This window comes from Ursus maritimus, unplaced genomic scaffold (genome assembly GCF_017311325.1).
Source record: "Ursus maritimus isolate PB19 unplaced genomic scaffold, ASM1731132v1 scaffold_6, whole genome shotgun sequence".
NCBI classification, from domain to species: Eukaryota; Metazoa; Chordata; class Mammalia; order Carnivora; family Ursidae; genus Ursus; species Ursus maritimus.
In genome coordinates this window covers 47,426,003-47,446,353 of record NW_024426774.1, presented here as the reverse complement: position 1 = coordinate 47,446,353, position 20,351 = coordinate 47,426,003, and the positions used below count along the sequence as shown (strand labels likewise).

Here is a 20,351-nt window from a genome sequence, read left to right as displayed (position 1 = left end):
AGAGATGTAGTAAGTGTGAGAGAAATTGTATGTAAGAGAGAAAGGCTGTGTTGAGGGTGAATTAAAGATACCGTGGGTATGAGAGAGGTGTGTGTGTGTGTGTGTGTGTGTGAGAGAGAGAGAGAGAGAGAGAATGTGAGAGAGCAATGTGAGGGGCGGGGGTCCTCAAGTGCACTGGAGAGAGAAGGGCTCAGTGGCGCCACAGAGGCTCCAGCAAGCAGCCGAGGCTTCACAGCAGCAGGGGCGGTGGCGGCGGGCCTGTGAGAGCGCCGGTGGAACTGCCCTGTCCCCCCTCCCCCATGAGGGCTGCAGGAGAGCCCAGGCACCTCGCCTCAGGCCCCTTTATAAAGGCAGAGGTAGGATTTGCCGGGAGACTCCCTGGGGCCTCCTTAAGAGCCTTGGCCACAGGTGAGCTGGTGGAGAGCTGGCTGCCAAGGCAGCGTTCTCTCAGCAGGACACGGCCCCAGAGGAGGCGGGTGGTTTGGGAGGGTTGCTGTGGGGTCTCGTGTTTCAAAGCAACCACGCTTGGTCAATAAAGCTCCATGCACCTGGCTTCTCTCTGTCCCCAACTCTAAACCCAAACTCCTCATCCTCTCCGTCTTCATCTACTTCCATGACAAAGTGCCAAACACCATCCCTCCGTGGGTGTTTCCTGAGAGCCCGAGGACGGACGGTGGGAACTGGTCACTTGAGGGTGTGTGGGGAACCCCACTGGGGAATTATTTTGCTCTGCTGAGAAATTCCTAATCTCCTGGGTTCGGTTCAACAAGTGCTTACTGCCTACTTAGAATGTGCCAAGGTTGATTAGAGGTCACTGGGCGGCTGCTGCTCCGAGGGCTGCTCTGTCTCTGCGCTAGGGCGGCGTTCAGCCGCTGTCGAATCCACAAGCCCTTTACTTCCCAGATGAGAAACTGGAAACCCAGTTCACACCACAGAAGGCCCCAGCAGGCCCCAAATTTGGGGAGCCTAGAGGAGAGCAAAGTCTGCCGACGTCCTCTAACCCACACTGCCCACCCGTGGCTGGCCCCACTCATCACATTTTCATACCTGAGGCTCAAGGATCATGGACGCTCGCTTTCAAGTTGAGGAAACAGCAGCGGAAGGGCAGGGACGTGTGTTTAGGTGCCGGGCTCCAAGCAAACACCACCGTCCGGGACTTTCTGCCAAGGCAGACTCCTCAGCAGGACAGGACACGGAGGAGACAGGCCCCTCCCCAGGGTCCCAGGCTCTACAGGTCACACTGCAATGTGGCTGAAGCCAGCCCATCTCCTGAGCGCCCCTGGGTGGCTACTACACGCCACACTAGGTCAGGGGCTGGGGGTGGCCCCGAAACACCACAGAAACACCCAGCGAGAGCACCAAGGACGCCAGAGGCTTCTCTTTATTCCTGCGGTGCTTTAAGAGCCCAAACCTGGGCTTAACACCTGACTCCGCTAATTACTAGCAGTAGGAGCTGGCAAAGCATGAAGCTCTCGGAGCCTTAGTTTCCCCCTCTATAAAGTGGGGCTAATCACGCATACCTCACTAGACTGTGGTGGGCATTAAGTGAGATAATATATGTGATGGGGCTGGCACAGTGCTCAGTATACACCAACCACCCAGTACAAGCTCCAGCTATTACCATTGCTGCCAATGGGTCTGACGCCTTTCTCCCTTATTACCAGTCATCAGCCTGGCCCTTTTCAAATTGCAAGGGCTCGATCCTTTTCAGGCTCTAAATGCCCACGCAGCTTCCGTGCTACCTCCTGACCCTCCACCCCGAGGCCCCTCCACTCTCTCGGCCCCTCCCTCCTGCGCACAGAAGGCTTAGCGCAACCACATGCAGGGCTCCCGGATCAGGGTGACTCTAAAGCACTGTGGGCCCCACGTGCAGGCAGCACATCAGAAGTTAATCCCCATAATGAGGAACGCCACAGATAATAGCCCCTGTGGTTGACAGCACACAGCTGAGGCTCACATAGTGACGGCTGGAGGACTGGGCTCCAGCAGCAGCTGCTGGGAAAAACATAACCGAGCAGGAGCCAGCTTCAGGAAGCCCGAGAAGAGAGGCAAGCAGAACTGTGCTTTCACTGAGTGGGGACTGTCCAGTCACTGGATGAGCAAAGCACAGAATGATCTAGTGGACTACAAACCAGCAAGGCTTCAACCCTAGTAAAGACCTGGAAGGTATTTAGGACAGTCAGGAAGTCAAGATGAGGACTTGGTCCTGGGGCCCTGGGCTCTGGGGGAGCCCTTTCAGAGGTTCCCTCCCTCTCTCTTGGACTCCACGCGGATCTCTAGTTTGCCAGCTTTGCAAGGTTGGAGTCTGCCTTGCTCCGGTCATGCTGCTGGCCCCCAGCACAGAGCTCACACAGCATGGGCACTCAATAAATATTTGCTGGGTGAATGAATTTCACTGATTAACACTGAGTGTATCAGCTGGGATTAGGCTTGGCAAGAAAGGAGCCAAGGACAAGGGAATGCTGCTGGGGGTGGAGCTGGGTGGGGACTTTGGATAGCTCAAGGCCACTGAATACTGGGGAGTGGGAGACTGACCTAGAGTTCTAAAGCCATTCTTGAAATTGTATGAAGAGGGTCTCGAGAGGCGATGTGAAGGCTCCAAGTCCTAATTTCATGGACAGTAAAGTTCTTTTTCTAGGAAGCTCTCCTAAAACTCCAAATGTACTCTCTGAGAGAAGATGAAGAGAATCTGCCCCCGTTAAGTGTTTACAGGGATTTAGAGATTTCAGCCCAGCCCATACCCCTCCCCAAAATGATGACCCTCTGGTAGCTATGTTGGTGGAATGTAGGACCTGTGCCCCTTGGCTACAGGTAATCAGACCACGAACAGTTCACTGATCATCTGACCCAAGCCTGGAAACTTTGAATTGGGTCTCTAAGATAGCTGGGGTCTTTCCTGATGGTCTCCGGAAGAGAGAGAGCATGTAAACTGGAAGACAAGGGCACAGAAGATGCAGAAAAGGTTACAGATGGAGGGGAATGGAGCAGAACCACAGGAGAGGCAGAGGAAGAGGCCATCCATCCTGGAGAGGGGATTGAGAGGTGCTGTGTCCACTTGCTGAGCCTGGCTGTTTATTCTGCTTTGGGACCGTGAGAGGCTTCTTTGGTCTTATGATATCAACACACACACACACACACACACACACACACACACACATTCCCTCCTTGCCCAAGCCAGCTCAGATAGGTTTCGGATACTTGTGATCAAATTACCTTCTTAATCATGAGTGCCCCTTATATGAAATTCTAGGGTATGGAAATTTTCTTCTATGTACCTTCTCAAGAACCCCAAGTGTAAGAGTTATAAAGGACGTTGAGTCACTGTAGTAAGAACAGTTAGGATAAGAAAGAATGGGGAATTAGTAAATGAGGGGAGAAAAGCAATGGCAGAGCAGGCCAAAAGCAAGAAAAGAAGTAAGGTCAAGGCAAAGAAACCCTGGCCCTGGCCCTGGCCCTGGTGGAGGGCGGAGCTGCGCCAGAGGATGGGCGGAGCCTGGCAAGGGCACTGCTGGCTCCCTTACAGGCCCGTGGGTGGAACCAAGGCTGGAAGATCTTGGTGTGCTGGGCAAGCCGGAGACTCACCCAGATTCAAATAAGAGGTTCCCTCAGCCTTCCCTGGGAAGGGCATCAACCTCAACAGGAAATCAGACTTGGAGCATTTGCAGGAGACTCCCCAGAGAAAAGAGAACAGTGACACTCCTCTCGCTGGAGCCCTGCGGGAGGAGGTTCTAACAGTTCTGGGGAGACAAAATAGTAAGAGGCAATTGATTGTACCATAGCCATTATTTATCGTGTAAGGTGTGTGAGATGTTACCAATAGTCTTCAATTCACATGTTTTGTTTTAGTGACAATAAATGCAGTAAAGTGAAGAAATTGTGATTTAAAATCAAAACAGACAGTTGCTGCGTCTCCTGCCTAGGCCATCAGGGATGTGCGGGCCCCGAGTCACACAGGGAATCCTGACATGGCCTGCAGAGGCCCATGGGGAGGGGGAAGGGGGAGAAGGAAGCGGCAAGCCTCTTTCAGGTCTTCGAAGGGCTAGACTTAGAGGAGACGGTCTCTGTGTTTAGGTCCACTCATTATGTGGCCTCAGCTATGCGAAAATGGGCCCTGAGCCAAGGAGGGGCGGAAAGAGAAATTGTTGTGACTGAAAAGTGAGGGGACTGGGTGTGTGTGTGTGAGGAGGGGGCTCAGCGCTGAAAGCAAGGAGATGTAAGGGGATTTGGGAGGGGACAGGGGCTGGGCAGGAGTCCCCCCAGAATATGGTGGGAGGCTGGAACTGCAGAGGAGAATGCCCAGTGGGAAATTTCCAGTGGCCAGAGGATTTTTAAGAACAGGGATGTCTAGTATCTCATTTTAAAAATTGTGTATCTCTGCGACATTAAACTTGGTTCTGAAACTCTGGCAAAGCCTGCCCCTCACAAGTATGCCATATGTGACCAATTCTGGAGAAACCAAAGAAGGTATGAACTCCATGCCTGAGCTGGCCTGGAGGTGAAGGCAGAGGACAGGTATAGGAGGTGAAACACAGGGAGATGACAGGGAGGGACTTGGAGCCAGGGTGACACTGAGATTGGCAGCCCTGGGAATACACAGCAATTTCGGCAAAGACGTGGACCTCCCCCAGGATGAAGCCAGGGAGACCACTTCAGCTAATTCTCCAGGAACACAGTAAACCTGGCTAACGTATGGTGTATGAAAACTATCCAGTATTAGCACTTTCCTTGGTTCACTTGCAAACTTGGACTCTCAACCCCATTTTCCCCTCAAGGTCTTAAGGTCACTAACTCAGGATTCTTTTCTAATAGGATTTTTTGTTTGTGTTTAGAACAGCCCTCATGGCTAGGGAGGGAATGCTGTATATGTTGATAACTCCAGGAGATCCAGGTTTTAAAGTGTCAAAGGACAAGAAGAGAGAGAAAATACATGCTTCTTTTGGGAAATATGTTTTAATTTGCTTTCCTGCCTGCCCCCCCCCAGCCCAAAGGGGGCATATAAAGTCTGGAACGATCCTCATTCTTTCTCCTTTTTTGTCTTCCTTTCTCCTGTCTCTCTCCAAGTTGTATTCTTCCAAGACACAAATTTGTAAGGTACACAAAGGGAAGGTAGCTACCCCATTTTAAAGCTTCAAACTCTAAAAGAACCTCGACTGTCTTTGCACCTATGTTGGAAATAGCCTGTTTCAGGAACTATTCTGGAGGAGACGCTTTAGAGACAAGTATGTGTTCTGTCTCAACCCGTGCTCCTTCCTCATCAGAAATGACAACAGAAGACCAAATGAAATATATCCTTGATCCTAAGGCCCTGGGATGAAGCTCAATATGAGGCTGAAATGCCTGGCTGGATAACAGCCTTTCTCTCCTTTACTGCTCATCTTGGGGTGGTTTTAGCAACCCCAGAGTTAATACCGGGCAAGTAGAAGAAGACCTTAATAATTTTTCACACCCCTCCCACCAGAAGGATCTCATAAGCCCTTGGTACCAATAAGGACAGCCAAACCAATATCCACTTGTAGAGGAAAAAGACTTGGGATCCTTGCTCTTAAATTGGGTTAATGTGTATTAGTTGAACTAACATCTATTAAGCGCCTACCACACACCCACCATATTATTTATTTCTTGCCTGCCTCAGGAGGGACTCAGCAAACTCAATTTTAAAAGGGCATCTCATCCCTATATGTGTGTGTGGGGGGGTTTACAGGTGAATGCCCCAGAAGGGGAAGGTGAGGCATCCAGATCCAACATGGGGAGCAGAAGGTCTTCCCGGGGCGCCTGGGTGGCACAGCGGTTAAGCGTCTGCCTTCGGCTCAGGGCGTGATCCTGGCGTTGTGGGATCGAGCCCCACATCAGGCTCCTCCACTATGAGCCTGCTTCTTCCTCTCCCACTCCCCCTGCTTGTGTTCCCTCTCTCGCTGGCTGTCTCTATCTCTGTCGAATAAATAAATAAAATCTTTAAAAAAAAAAAAAAAAAAAAAAGAAGGTCTTCCCAACAGGTTGCTTGCCTCTGGGTCTCTGATGTTCCTACCCCTGAGCTGGTCCATGTGCGCATGCGTGGTTTCATCAGCGCTCATCTCTTATGCTAGAAAGCTCCAAGGGACTTCCATTAACCCATCTCCCATATAGACACGTTTACTCTGAAAAAGCCACAGGCCTTGGTGGACTTGGTGCCAAGGAGAGCAGTTGTTCAGGGCAGCTGCAAGGTTGGCCTTTGGGAGCATGTATGTCAGATCTCTTCCTACAGGGACACTGAGACACTGTTACTGCCTCTGATATTCCTTTGAAGGTTTAGATGGTAAAATAACTAATTTTGCCTTGCTCAAGACAGTGGAAATATATAATAGAGACCATGAAATACCATTTATTGTGCAGATTTAGGATATGCTGGGGTGAAATCATGTCCCTAGAAACAGTGAAGTCTCAAAAGAATAAAATGTCACAGCTGGGCTCTAAGGATTCCAGTCTTTTCACTTTTCTTAAGATTAAGACTTTTCTTTCCACAGGAAGGAATGAAAGATTGATTTTTAATCAGCCCAGAACTGATTTCTGCAGCAACAGCAGAAGGCCTCAGGGGATTTGCTGGCCTGGGAGAGAGCTTCCCAGGGGTCTGCAAGCTACCATGCAGGTGCCTAGACAATTCTGTACCATGCCTTCAAGCTCCGGTGAGGAAAGAGGGTGGAGGTAATGTGATGTGAAATTCAGTTTAACTGAGCACAATGCCTCCTGCCAAACAGTCAAGTCTGTGGTTAGGGCAATGGCTGTGTGGCCCCTAGGAATTTGGAAATGAGGAAAAGAATTAAACCATGAAATCAAGTTGGAATGGATCAGAGCGGAAGTCTCAAAGTCACTAGAGAGAGAGACGGGGCTCAGCCTGACTAAAGGTGTCCCTGGGCAAGGAGGTTGGTCTGCAGGGGCAGCAGAGCAGGGGGTGCTGAGACCCCTGACCCCAGTGGGACATCACTGAGTCTCCAGAGGATGTCGCCGCATCTGGGCTCCCCAGCAGATGGCTCCCCCCAGATGCGCCCCCCAAGAACTCACGGGTCCTGCTGACATGATCCACATTGCTGTCCCGGCTGCTTCCCCTGTTGCCCGCGCCAGTCAGTTCCTGCTGCGGCTTGTCCGGCTGGAGGCCCCAGCAGACCTTTTGCAGGCCCGGAAGACGTCCCTGCTGGTCTCTTTTCCTTTGAGGGTAACTGGGGACTGAAAGCCCAATGTGGATGGAACGGCAATCTGTGGGCACAGCAAAAAAGGGGGGTGGGGCAAGGATTACTGAAAATGGGCGTTTCTCCCTAATGTCCTGCAATTACAAAGAGCTAGGGCCACCAAAGCAAAATGGAAGACATGGGATTCCTGGCCAGGGCCACTGCCCCGAGTCTTGGGTTTGACAGAATTCCATTTCTGAACAACCCAGCAGTTGCTGGAAACGATACCCTTAGTGCTGTAGTTAGAACTCAATTGGAATGAGCAGAACTCCCATCACTCTGTTCTTGCTTGTCCAGAACATCAGTAACCACGTAACGCTTATGACACATGGCCTGGGATATAGTCCCTCAGTGAGTCACAGATTTAGTCCAAAATGCCAACCCCCCTCTTTGGGAAAGCTGTATGTATTTCCACTGAGGGCTGCTTTTACTCATAACCAAAGACTACATAGAATATTTACGAGAAAAGTGAGTGACTAAGGATTTCTCAAAGCTGGTTTTGTATACTAGCATTTTCAAGAACTAGAATCACCAAGAACCTTAATTTCAAATTCCACTAAGAAGCCTGGCTGCTCTGTGACGCTTCCGGGGGCCTTTGCACACAAAAGTCGCTGAATTTTTCCAGCTCTCAGGATGGACATTCTGCTATCAGTGTTACATATGTTGGCTTGAATTGGTCAAAAGTTTTTAAAACAATCAATAGATTTAGTTTTATATTTACAGAATTGAGCAGATAGCACATAGGAAGCTAGACTTCCATCCTACCCACCCTCAGACCCCCACTCCACAAACAGTTTCTCTTATTTTTTTTTAATTGAGGTAGAATTGACATATAACACTGCACTCGTGCAAGGTGTGCAACATACTAACTTGATAGATGTGTATGTTGCAAAATGATCACCACAAGAAGTCTAGTTAATATCCATCACCCCACACAGCTGCACTTTTTTCTTGCAATGAGAACTTTTAGAATCTATTCTCTTGACAACTTTCAAATATACAATACAGATTGCTAACTATACTTACCATGCTGTACACTCTATCCCCAGAACTTATTTATCTTATAACTGGAAGTTTGTACCTTTGACTACTTTCACCCCTTTTGCCCACCCCCAAACTCCTGTCTCTGAAACCACTGATCTATTCTCTGTTTCTATGAGTTTGGTTCTTTAGATTCCACATACAAATAAGATCATACAGTATTTGTCTTTCTCTGTCATTGCCGAGACTGCCAAGGAGCTAACCCTCTGTGTTTTCTTCTTGGCATTTTGTTGTTTCAGGTGTTACATCAGTCTTCTATCCATTTTGAGGTGTGTGTGTGTGTGTGTGTGTGTGTGTGTGTGTGTGTATGGTGTAAGATGTAAGATAGTGGTCCAATTTAATTCTTATGCATGTGGTTGTCTAGTTTTCTCATCAGGGAGACTATCCTTTCCCCCACTGTATATTCTTGGTTCCTTCATCATAAATTAATTGAACTTAAAAGTGTGGCTATATATCTGGGCTCTCTATTCTTTTCCATTGCACTATGTGTCTGTTTTTATGCCAGTACTATACTGTATTGATTAGTATAACTTTGTAATATCTTTTGAATCAGGAAGCGTGATGCCTCCAGCTTTGTTCTTTTGCAAGATCACTTTGGTTATTCAGGGTTCTTCATGGTTCCATACAAATTTTAGAATTATTTGTTCTATTTCTGTGAAAAACACCATTGCAATTTTGATAGGGATTGCATTGAATCTGTAGATTGCTTTGGGTAGCATGGACACTTTAAAAATATTAATTCATCCAATCCGTGAGCATGGAATATCTTTCTATTTATTTGTGTCTTCAGTTTCTTTCATCAATGTCTTATAGTTTTCAGCGTATAAGTCTCTCACCTCCTTTGTTAAGTTTATTCATTCCTATGTATTTTATTCTTTTTGTAGCAATTATAAATAGAATTTTTTTCTCAATTTCTCCTGAAACTTCAATATTAGTATATAGAAATGTACTTTTTGTATTGATTTTTGTATATTGATTTTGTATCCTGCAACTTTACTGAATTTGTTTATTAGTTCTAATGATTTTTTGGTGGAGTCTTTAGGGTTTTCCATATATAATGTGTCATCTGCAAATAGAAACGGTTTTACTTCTGCCTTTCTAATTTGAATGCCTTTTATTTCTTTTTCTTGACTAATTGCTCTGGCTAGGACTTCCAGTACAATTCTGAATAAAAGTGGTGAGAGTGGGCATCCTGATCTTATTCCTGGTTTTAGAGGAAAAGCTCTCAGCTTTTCATTGTTGACTATGTTAGCTGTGAGCTTGTCATATATGGCCTTTGTTATGTTGAGGTACATTCCCTCTATACTCAGTTTGTTGATATTTTTGATAATGAATACATGTTGAATTTTGTCAAATACATTTTCTGCATCTATTGGGATGACCACATGATCTTTATCCTTCATTTTGTTAATGGGGGTATATCACATTGATTGATTTGCAGGTGTTGAACCATCCTTGCACTCCTGAAATAAATCCTACTTGATCATGGTGCAAGACCCTTTTAATGTATTGTTGAATTTGGTTTCCCAATATTTTGTTGAGGATTTTTGCACCTTTGTCACCAGAGATATTGGCACAAAATTTTTTTTTCCCTGTAGTGTCCTAGTCTGTTTTTGATATCTGGGTAATGTTAGTGTCATAAAATGAATTTGAAAGTGTTCCCTTCTCTTCTATCTTTTGAAAGAGTTTGAGAAGGATTGGTATTAATTCTTATATAAATGTTTGGTAGAATTAGCCAATTAAGTCCTCTGTTCCTGAACTTTTGTTTGTTGGGGGGTTTTTCATTGCTGATTCAATCTCCTTACTAGTAATTTGTCTGTTCAGGATTTCTGTTTCTTCACTACTTAGTTTTAGTAAGTTGTATCTTTAGGAATTCATCCATTTCTTCTAAGTTGTCCAAATTGTTCACATATAACTTTTCACAGGAGTCTCTTTTGGTCTTTTGTATTTGTGTGCTTTCAGTTGTAATGTCCTTTCTTTCATTTCTAATTTTATTTATTTGAGTCTTCTCTTTTTTTTCCCCCTTGGTAAGTCTAGCTAAAGATTTGTCTATTTTGTTTGTCTTTTCAAAAAATAGTTCTTAGTTTCATTGATCTTTTCTATTGTCTTTTTAGTCTCTATTTTACTTATTTCTTCTCATATCTTTGTTATCTCCTCCCTCTACTAACTTTGGGCTTAGTTTGTTCTTCTTTTTCTAGTTCTCTGAGGTGTAAAGTTAGGTTGTTTACTTGGGCTCCTTCTTTTTTCTTTTCTTTTTTTTTTTAAGATTTTATTTATTTATTTGACAGGGAGAGAGACAGCCAGCAAGAGAGGGAACACAAGCAGGGGGAGTGGGAGAGGAAGAAGCAGGCTCCCAGCGGAGGAGCCTGATGTGGGGCTCGATCCCAGAATGCCAGGATCATGCCCTGAGCCGAAGGCAGACGCTTAACGACTGAGCCACCCAGGAACCCCTCCTTCTTTTTTCTTAATGTAGGCATTTATTGGTATGAATAGATTACCCTATTATTAACAATTTGCATTAGTGTGGTACATTTGTTACAATTAACCAACCAAAATTGATATATTATGATTAGCTATAGTCTATTGTTTACATTGTTTCACTCTTAGTGTTGTATAGTTTAATGGGTTTTGACAAATGCATAATGACATGCATCTACCATTATAGTATCATACAGAATAGTTTCACCAGCCTAAAAATTCCCTGTGCTTCACCTATTCATCCCTCCCCTTCCTGAATACTAAAGCTACTTTCCTCTTTTGGGCCTTTACACTTTGTTGTCTTTTCTTTTTTTTCTTCTTTCTGCAGAGAAATGAGAATGGGTGGGGTAAATGAGTGGGAAGATCTTTTTCTCTGCTTATGTGAACTGCAGCAAAAATGTTTGACAACCACTAGTTTAGGATAAGTTTGAGTCTGGAATTCCATGGTGACAATTTTCCAAAGAGCAGGCTGGACAAAAAATATTATTGTAACTACAGTAATTCCCCCTTTCCACAGGGGATATGCTCCAAGTTCCCTAGTGGATGCCTAAAACTGCAGATAGCACTGAACCCTATATATACCATGCTTTTTCCTACACATACATACCTATGATCAAGTTTAATGTATAAATTAGGCATAGTAAGAGATTAACAATACTAAATAATAAAATAGAATAATTGTAATAATATTTTATAATAAAAGTTAGGTGAATGAGGTCTCTCTCTATCTCTCTCAAGATATCCTATTGTGCTGTATTCACCTTTCTTCTTGTGAAGATGCAAGATAATAAAATGCTTACATGACGAGATGAAGTAAGATAAATGACACAGGCACTATGACATAGTGTTGGGCTGCTACTAACCTTCTGATGATGTGTCCGAAAGAGAATCTATTTGCTTCCAAACCATGGTTGAATACGGGTAACTGAAACTGAAGAGAGTGAAATCACAGATAAGGGGGGACTACATCTTTTTAAAGCCCAAGGACGGCAACTGAGAGTTGAAAGCTGCTGCAGAATGGGAAATTAGACTCTGTGTTCTTACGTCAAGATCTACATTAACTTGATTTTATTTTCCTTGAGGGGAGGTCTGCCTCTTGGCTCAAACTTCTGAAATGCAGCTGCTAATGTCTGGGCATTCATTGACTGTAGATATCACACAGAAACTACATCAGCTGAACCTTGGAGAAGCATATCTACCTAAGCCTTTTAGAGATATGTTGAGTGTCTACTCTGGTGAAAAGACTCGATGAGTCATTCCTAGGCATGGGAAAGTGAGTTTAGCTGGATGTCAGTGTCCAAATCTCTTTAGAGCCCAGCTCACCTGAGCTTACCTCACTGCTCACTCTTCGGAACCTCCAGTCTTTCTTGGCTGTAACCAGGAAGGTGAGGTGGAGATTTTTATGAAGTACAGCCTTGCTTTCTAGTGGACCAATATCAGAATGTTGGGTGCTCCTCCTTCCTTCCCTCCTCTCCCTCCAGTATGGTGTGACTTCCCTTGCTCGAGTCTACCATTTCTTTTTTTTTTAAGATTTTATTTTATTTATTTATCTGACAGAGAGAGACAGCCAGCGAGAGAGGGAACACAAGCAGGAGGAGTGGGAGAGGAAGAAGCAGGCTCCCAGTGGAGAAGCTTGATGTGGGGCTCGATCCCAGAACATGCCTTGGGATCACGCCCTGAGCCGAAGGCAGACGCTTAATGACTGCACCACCCAGGCGCCCCACAAGTCTACCATTTCTTAAGCAAGCTGTTATTCGAGTATGCCATGGACACCAGTAAGAGGTAAGTAGTTTTAATCTAAAGGCTTAGCAAATGAGTTCCTATTCTCCACCACTGAGGCCAGGAACAGAAATGAGAGGCAGCTGATATATCAGAAAGACCTCTGCCAAGAGTCACCTGCCCGGGATGCTCCCTGGCTTGTTCTTCACTTGCTCTATGGCCATGAACATCTGCCTCTCAAGGACTCAGTGTCCTCACCTATAATGTGGGAATAAAATCCCTTCTCTACTGTCTGGGCAAGGTTTTTGAGAAGATATAATGGGATGGTATATGGGAACATCATCAGAAAATTGTAAGGGCTATACACATGAAGAATATGCTTATTAAAGAAATCAGGGGATATAGGTATCAGGAAAATATGTTACTTTCTGCCCTGGATCTAACTTGTCCCTTTTCTTCCTCGCTCCCATCATGATCATCAGAGTGTGGCTGAGTAGCTAGTGAACTGTGGAGAATGGCTAGCCCTCTCCCAAGCCTCCTCCTTCGTTCTGCGGGACCTCTCCACTCACTGTGAACATCTTGCAGTTTGACTCAGGACAATGCCAAGTTCTCCTAGAAACTCCTCAACGGCATTCTTCTCCATTGACAGCCCCAAAATGGCTCTACACATTCTGCAGCTCAGCAAACATCCAGCTGGGCAGTGAGATTAGTGTTTCCTCCAAGTGGGGCTGGGGCAGTGGCAGGACAGTAGCCTGTCTGGTTGCCTCTTCATAAGTCCTGTGGTTGCTTCTCTGTAGAGTGTAGGAATTTAGGTCTTCTGCATCAGCGATTTTGGAGCAAGAGATACCCCCATTCAATATCCTCTTGCACTAGTTTTAACGGAGCTGTCATTTTTAGAATCTATATAATGGTGGCATCTTGTATGGTTTGCAGATCTTATAAAATTAGGTAAGTTGAATTTTGTGTTGGGGATGCTATGCCCTAATTCATAGAAACAAAGCACTAGTTTCCTGTCTTTGGCCCAACTATGTGGTCTCTTTAAGATACTGTGAAGCCTGGTCCCATTGGATCCAGAGAAGACACCATGCGTGGATCAGGGAAAGGGACCAGCTCTCTAGATTTCCCCACTGGAGGTATGTTATAAGGATATTTAAGAAATTGGCAGACACCCCTAGGATTTGCATCAAGTTCTCAAAATGACCTTACCTTCCTGATCCTGACATCTTCTCCTGTAGTTAGCGGGGTCCAGCTTCCCTACCCCAGCCTTCTCTTCTTCCACCTTCATAACTATAAAAAATGAACACAGCCTCAAAATACATACAACACAAAAAGGTAGGATTCAAGGAGAAATGGCCAGATCCACACCCATAGTAGGACACCCTAAAGCAGATGAAAAAACTAAGGCAAAAGAATATAAAACAAATTGAAGAAGCTCAAATAACTAACTCTAACAAATAGAGAACAGATCTCTTTTTCAAGTACAAATAGAACATTTATAGAAAGCACATATCTAGGTCACAGGAAAGCCTTAGTAAATTTCAAAGAATCTGTATCATACTTCTACAGCAAGAATGTGTGTGTGTGTGGAAGATGTAAGATATTCTTACATATATATATATATGTAATACACACACACATATATATAACTTTAGAAACTAAAAGTAATTTCTACTCATGGATTTAAAAGGAAACCACAATGGAAATTATTAAATATTTAGAACTCAACAATTACAACCACTAAATGTTGAAACTTATGGGATGCAACATATTTAGAGGAAACAGGGAAGGAAGTAGAGGAGGGAGGAAAATAAATGTGATAAGCATTCAACTAAAGAACCTAGGGAAAAAAAAAAAGAAAACCCAAAGAAAGTAGAAAAATGTAAATAAAAAATAGAAAACCAAAAAATAATGAAATAGAAACAAGAATAGATGGTTAATAAATCCAAAGAAAATTATTTGAAAGATTATTAAAATAGGCAAACTATGCAAAACTAACCAAGAAGAAAAAGGAATATTCATGAGTAAACAATATTAGGAATGAAAAAGAGACATAACTAAAAATATAGTGAAGAATTTAAAAATTAAAAAAGAATGCCATGAAAACTTCATGCCAATACATTTTAACTCTGATAATAATAATAATTACCATTTCAATGTGCCAGGAACTATTTTAAATGCTCTGCATGAATGACTTAATTGCGTCTTCTCAACAACCTTATGAGATAAGTAACATTATTATTTCCATTTTACAGATGAGGAAACTGAGGCACAAGAGCTTAAATGACTGCCCAAATGAAGGAACAGAGATTCAAACCCAGGCAATCTGTTTCTGGAATTAAAGCTCTTAGCCATGAGGCTGATAAATGGATATTTTATTAGAAAAATAACAGAAGTGATCAAAGTTGACTTTAAAAGAATTAGAAAACCTCAATTAACCAATAACCATTAACTGAAATGTTTCTGGGAAAATCATTACAAACAGCCTTTCCCATATACCATGTATAATTATTGAACCTGGATTATAGGTACAAAAGGATCATCATTTTTTTCTATTTTTGTTTTGTCTGATTTTTTTCCTATAGTGAAAAGAAAAATAAACACCAGGAGCAGACAGTTTTAAAAAAATGTTTTATCTGAACCTTCAAGGATTAGATAGTCTCTAAGTGATACAAAATGCTCTTGAAAAGTAGGAAAAAAAAAAAGGAAATTGGAGGCAGTAGATGCATCTAAAGACCAGAATACAGGGTAGAACTAAAAGCAGGAAAGTTGGTTGAAAATCTTCATAAGGGGTCAATTAAACCCTCAGATATCTCTCTCTCAGGCTCCAGGCTCTTAGCATGAGCCCCCCTCTAGAATATGGAGGGGTTAAGCCAGAAGACCTCTGGATAACTAAGGGCAAGAAGGAGTCATTTCATTGAGGGAGAGGTGGGGAGAGGATTTAAGCGAAGGCAGTAAGCCACTCAGCCCTCTGCCTACTTGATTCCTAGAACTCTAATGAAGGTTACACACTCCAGGTGGGAAATTGGAGGACTTACAGATCCTGACATTTTGGGGACCTCTAACAAATGGTGAGGGCTCCACCCAATTGCCCAGCATGAGTCTATCATTCCATAAGTCCAGACTGTCAAAAAGTTCTTTGACAGCTCCACTCCAAAATGATGGCCAGCCAAGAATCACCAGAAAGAGACCAAAACAAACAAGAAGAGAGGAAGTTCAAGGGAACAGGAGCAATACAGGCAGCCAGAGAACGATTTAAAAAGCAGGTAATTCACATCTTCAAGTAGACTAGAAAAGACCTTGTATCCATGACAAAAAGAAAACTAGAATGCTATAAACCTGGAACTTTTAAAGAATAAGAAAGAACTTTTGGAAATTAAAGACATATCAGAAGAAAAATTTCAGTAAAAGAGTTGGAACATAAAGTTGAAAAAATACTTGAGATAATAAAGCACAAATACAAAAAATTTCTTTAAATAGTAGGAAAAAAACAAGGAAATCAGAGGACCAATCCAGGGGTCTAACATCAAAGCAACAGAAGTTCTCAAAGAGAGATCAGAAAAAATAATGGAGGGGAAATTATTTAGGACCTGAGAATATTTCCCAAACCAGCATTTGAATTTCCTGGTGGAAAGAACTTGCTGAGAGCTCACAAAAATGAATTTAAAACAAAATCCACTCCAAGTGACATCATTACAAAGTGTTAGAATACCACATATAAAGAGAAGACCCTAAAAACTTTCTAGAAGAAGAAAATCAGTCACCTACAAAGAATCAGATGTGAGAACTGGCATTGGACACAAGGGAAGCTATAAGACAATGGAGTTATGCCTCCGAAAGTGAGAAAAATTTATTTCCAACCAAGATTTACAGTCCAAACCAAAATATCAAATGTGAGGGTAGAAAAAGGGCATTTTGGGGACAAGAAATGTCTTAAAATTTTACCATGTATGCACTTTTTTCAGGAAGTAGTTGAAGGAAGAACTCCAGCAAGATAGAAGTACATCCAAGAAAGGAATATAGCATCTAGAAAATGGGATTCACCACAGAAGATTGTTACAGCAGGCCCTGGGAAGAAGCTGTGTAGCAGTCCAGAGAGCAGTGGGTGCATCTTAGATCAGGCTCTGCATGGGTTCTCCAAGAAAACCTGAAACTCATCAATTATCTGGATGTGTTTCACTGTTTTGAGAGGATACCAAGATTCTTTCAAGAATAAAGAGTCATGGAAAGGAAAGGTGATCATTGAACATTATGTAACTCAAATGTGACCAATATTTACATAGTCATAATACATAAAAATGAATACTAACTTAACCAAAAACTGTGATATAAGCAGGGCTGGTATTCCACCAATGTGCAGTATTATGCGTATGTTGTTGTTTGTGGCTGGTGTTCAGGTGTCCATTCTAATTGGTCAGTGTCAATGCCATATGGGTTATTAAATACTTTTAATTTCTACATTGGATGTAACTATCGGGAGAGATGAGGATTGTCAGGGGGAGGAGGGTTGTAAGACACTTGTAGAGGACACTGCTAGCTACCTGCCTGATGTCCATCCCCCTTCCTGTTCTGATTTTATTCAGGGCAGCAATGAGGCTGACTAAAAACAATCACTTCCCCCAATTGCCCTTCAGCAATCTCTAAAGAGATATAGGAGAAAGAACCTAGGATAAGATTCCTTTCCTGGATGAGGCCTCTGAGGAAGAAAGTTCCTCCATTGTTCCTTCTTCCTTCCTGGATAAGGTTGCCAGATTTAGCAAATAAAATAGAGTTTCCCCAGTTAAATCTGAGTTTTATATACCCAATTAATACTTTTTAGTATAACTATGTCCCATCCAACATTTGGGACATACTTATACCAAAAAGATTACTCATCGTTTATACGAAATTCAAATTTAACTGGGCAGACTGTATTTTATCTGGGAAACTATTTCATCTCTGTATCTGAAGCATAGACATGATGCCCGGAAGTGCAGCAGCCATCTTGCCATCATGGAAATGGAGGCCACATGCTAACTGTGGATACAAGGGGAGGAAGGATCCTGAATCCTTAATGTCTTCACTGAGTCATTCTACAGCACTGGACAGCCCACACTTGGGTTTCCCATTATGGAGAACAGTTAAACCACTTGTTTAAATACTATAGTTCACTTTTCTGTTACTCAAAACCATACCTGGGTCATAGGACAAAAGACTCTGGGACCATATTTACTGGGCAAATAAGATTGGGTTCTGTTAGTAAGGAAAACAAGGGGAATGGGCACTGAGTGGTCATGTAACAGTGTCTGCTACACTTTCCAACACCCATTCCCTCCTTGTCTTGCCTATTCTGTTCAGGTAGAAACACAGGGTCCTTCATTGCTGTAGACACCTTCCCCAACTCCAAGCATGAATTGTGATCTGTCTAAATTATTTATGATAATCATATGGCCTTTGACCAGTAACCAATCTTAGGACTAGTCATGTAACCCTATCAAGCCAGTGAGATTTAAATGAAAGTCCATTGGGTAGGACTTCCAGGGAAGCTTTTATTTCCCTAATAAAAAGTGACAGACCCCTCTGGAATGCACATTTGGCCAATTACCCTCCCTATTTTTCTGCACAGACCTTGGACATGAGACTTCTAGATGAAGCAGCCCTCTTGCAACAATGATGTGACAGGTCTGAAGAGCAAAGGCTCGGGCTGAGGACAAAACAGAAGGCTAGAACAAATCTCGGTTCCTGATAATGTCACTGAGCTCCAGACTGCTTATCTCTGGGCTTCCTGTTATATGAAAAGAAATCTACTTTTCATATTTAAATTGCTAGCCAAGGTTTATGTTACTTTTAGCTAAAGACCTGCCCAGGGGTGCCTGGGTGGCTCAGTCAGTTAAGCATTCAACTCTTGATCTCAACTCAGGTCTTGATCTTGGGGTCATGAATTCAAGTCCTGTGTTGAGCTACACACTGGGCGTGGAGCCTACTTAAAAAGCAATAATAATAAAAATGTAAAAACAAAGACCTTCCTAACTGATACATAATGGAATACTATGGGGAGTTCAAACAAATGAACTAGATTTCTGTGTATTGACATGTATAAATCTCAAAAACGTAAGAAGTAAAAAAAGCAAGTTGTAAAGATACATAAACAAAATGACATTATTTATATAAAACTTAAAAACATTGTTTTAAATTTTATTGTTTTCTGCAATAGCAGAAAATCACCCAGAGGAGTGAGACACACTGACTTCAGGTTACTTCTGGGGAAAGATAAAGTTTAATGCTGATGTTTTAGCTGTATCTTTGATATTTTGGATAGATAGAGATGGAAATGAAGCAAATATGATAAAATGTTAATATCTGTTAATTCTGGACAGTGATAGACATTTACAAATTTGAAATATTTTATTATTACAAAATTTTAAATGAGTTTTTTTAAAAGAAATAAGAGAACTCCCCACCACTATGACATAACAGTCTCAAATAAAATGGGCTGAGTACCCTGCACAAAGAATGACTGGTGGGAAAAATCCTCACACTTTGATATGTCATTGTGAAATTTTAGAACACTAAATAAATGTGAAGAAAAAAATCCTAAAAACTTCTAGAGTGAAAGAAACAGGAACAGGTCACCTACAAATGAATAAAAATCAGACTATCTGATTTCTCATCAGCAACTTGGATAACAGAAGATGATGGAGCACTTCATCCAAAATTCTGAGGGAGAATGATTTCCAACCTAGCATTCTCCACTCAGCCAAACGACCAGGCAAGAGCGAGGGTAGAAGACATCTTCAGCCATGCAAGAAACCATTTTACTTCTCGCTTACAACTTCCTACAAAGTTAAGTCTGTTACCACAATGAGCCAAGAAGGGGAAGACAACGGGATCCAGGAGAGGGCTCCAAGCTGAAGAATAACGAAGGGAGGTCCCTAGCTGGCAGCTGCGCTGCAGCCCTAGTCCCTCCTCAGTAGAGCTAAAAATGACATTTCAGAAGGAGCCACCCAAGGAAAAGATGAAATGCCAGAGATCTGATACACTTCTTGAGAATGTGGAACAATTCAAGACAGTGACAAAGACAGAAAATGCAAAGAAAGGCAATTAGAAGTACTAGGAAAAAATTGAAGTTACAAGAAATAAAATGATTATGGTACACGGTCATAAGAGTATAAACACTGATTTTTGAATTAATAAAAACAATGATGATATATCTACATTGGGAGAATGAAGAAGAGATGGGTGTGGTATAAGATAATTACTTACTGTAGGTGGCTAATATCCAACTCTGTTAAATAGCAGGAGATACATATATAAAAATAATATGTATATATTATTAGAGGGGTGTAGGTAGCCAACAGAAAAAGCTAAAAGAATTTCAGGTGATCATCTTTAGGAGATGGAACAGTGGAGTGTTTAGAAAGCTGGAATGGAGTTTTCTTGTTTTTTATTATAAGCTCTTACATGTGTTACTTGATTTTTAATTATGGTTATACATTATTTTTATTTTAAACATTTTAAGGCAAATAATTTACTATGACACGTATACTCCCACTTCATGTGATAATTGTATCCCCCTGAAAATCCATGGTTAATTTCAAATTCGTTCATTCAAAGTGAATCATGTTTACATATTCAGGAAAACTGCAAAACAAAGAACCTTTAAGAAAATGGTTCACAGGAGTTCTCAGACGTAAGCCTGTGTCAGAATCATCTGGAGGGCTGGTTAAAACCTAGATTTCTGGGCTCCACTCCAGAGTTACCGATTCTGTCGATCTGAGGTGTAGACTGAGAGTTTGCATTTCCAACAAGATTTCACTTGATCCTGAAGCTGCTAATCCAGGGACCACACATTGAGAACCGCTGTTTTAAGGAAATAACTTCAATTTATATTTTCTGTTAAACTGAATCACCATACACAGAGTTTAATTCACATGAGTT

At 42.6% G+C, this 20,351-nt stretch overlaps 1 protein-coding gene across 1 annotated transcript in view; it reads right to left on the bottom strand.

Moving 5' to 3' along the window:
- Positions 1-14,279, bottom strand: part of SLC4A5 (solute carrier family 4 member 5) — a 90,416-nt gene extending 76,137 nt beyond the window's left edge. Inside the window, exons 1-2 of the mRNA XM_040623308.1 lie at positions 13,644-14,279; positions 7,036-7,227 (exon numbers count right to left, since the gene is read on the bottom strand). Coding sequence (XP_040479242.1) covers positions 7,036-7,227; positions 13,644-13,722 — 271 coding nt within the window. The 5' untranslated portion in view covers positions 13,723-14,279. The remainder of the gene's footprint in view (positions 1-7,035; positions 7,228-13,643) is intronic.
- Between the last annotated feature and the right edge of the window lie 6,072 nt (positions 14,280-20,351).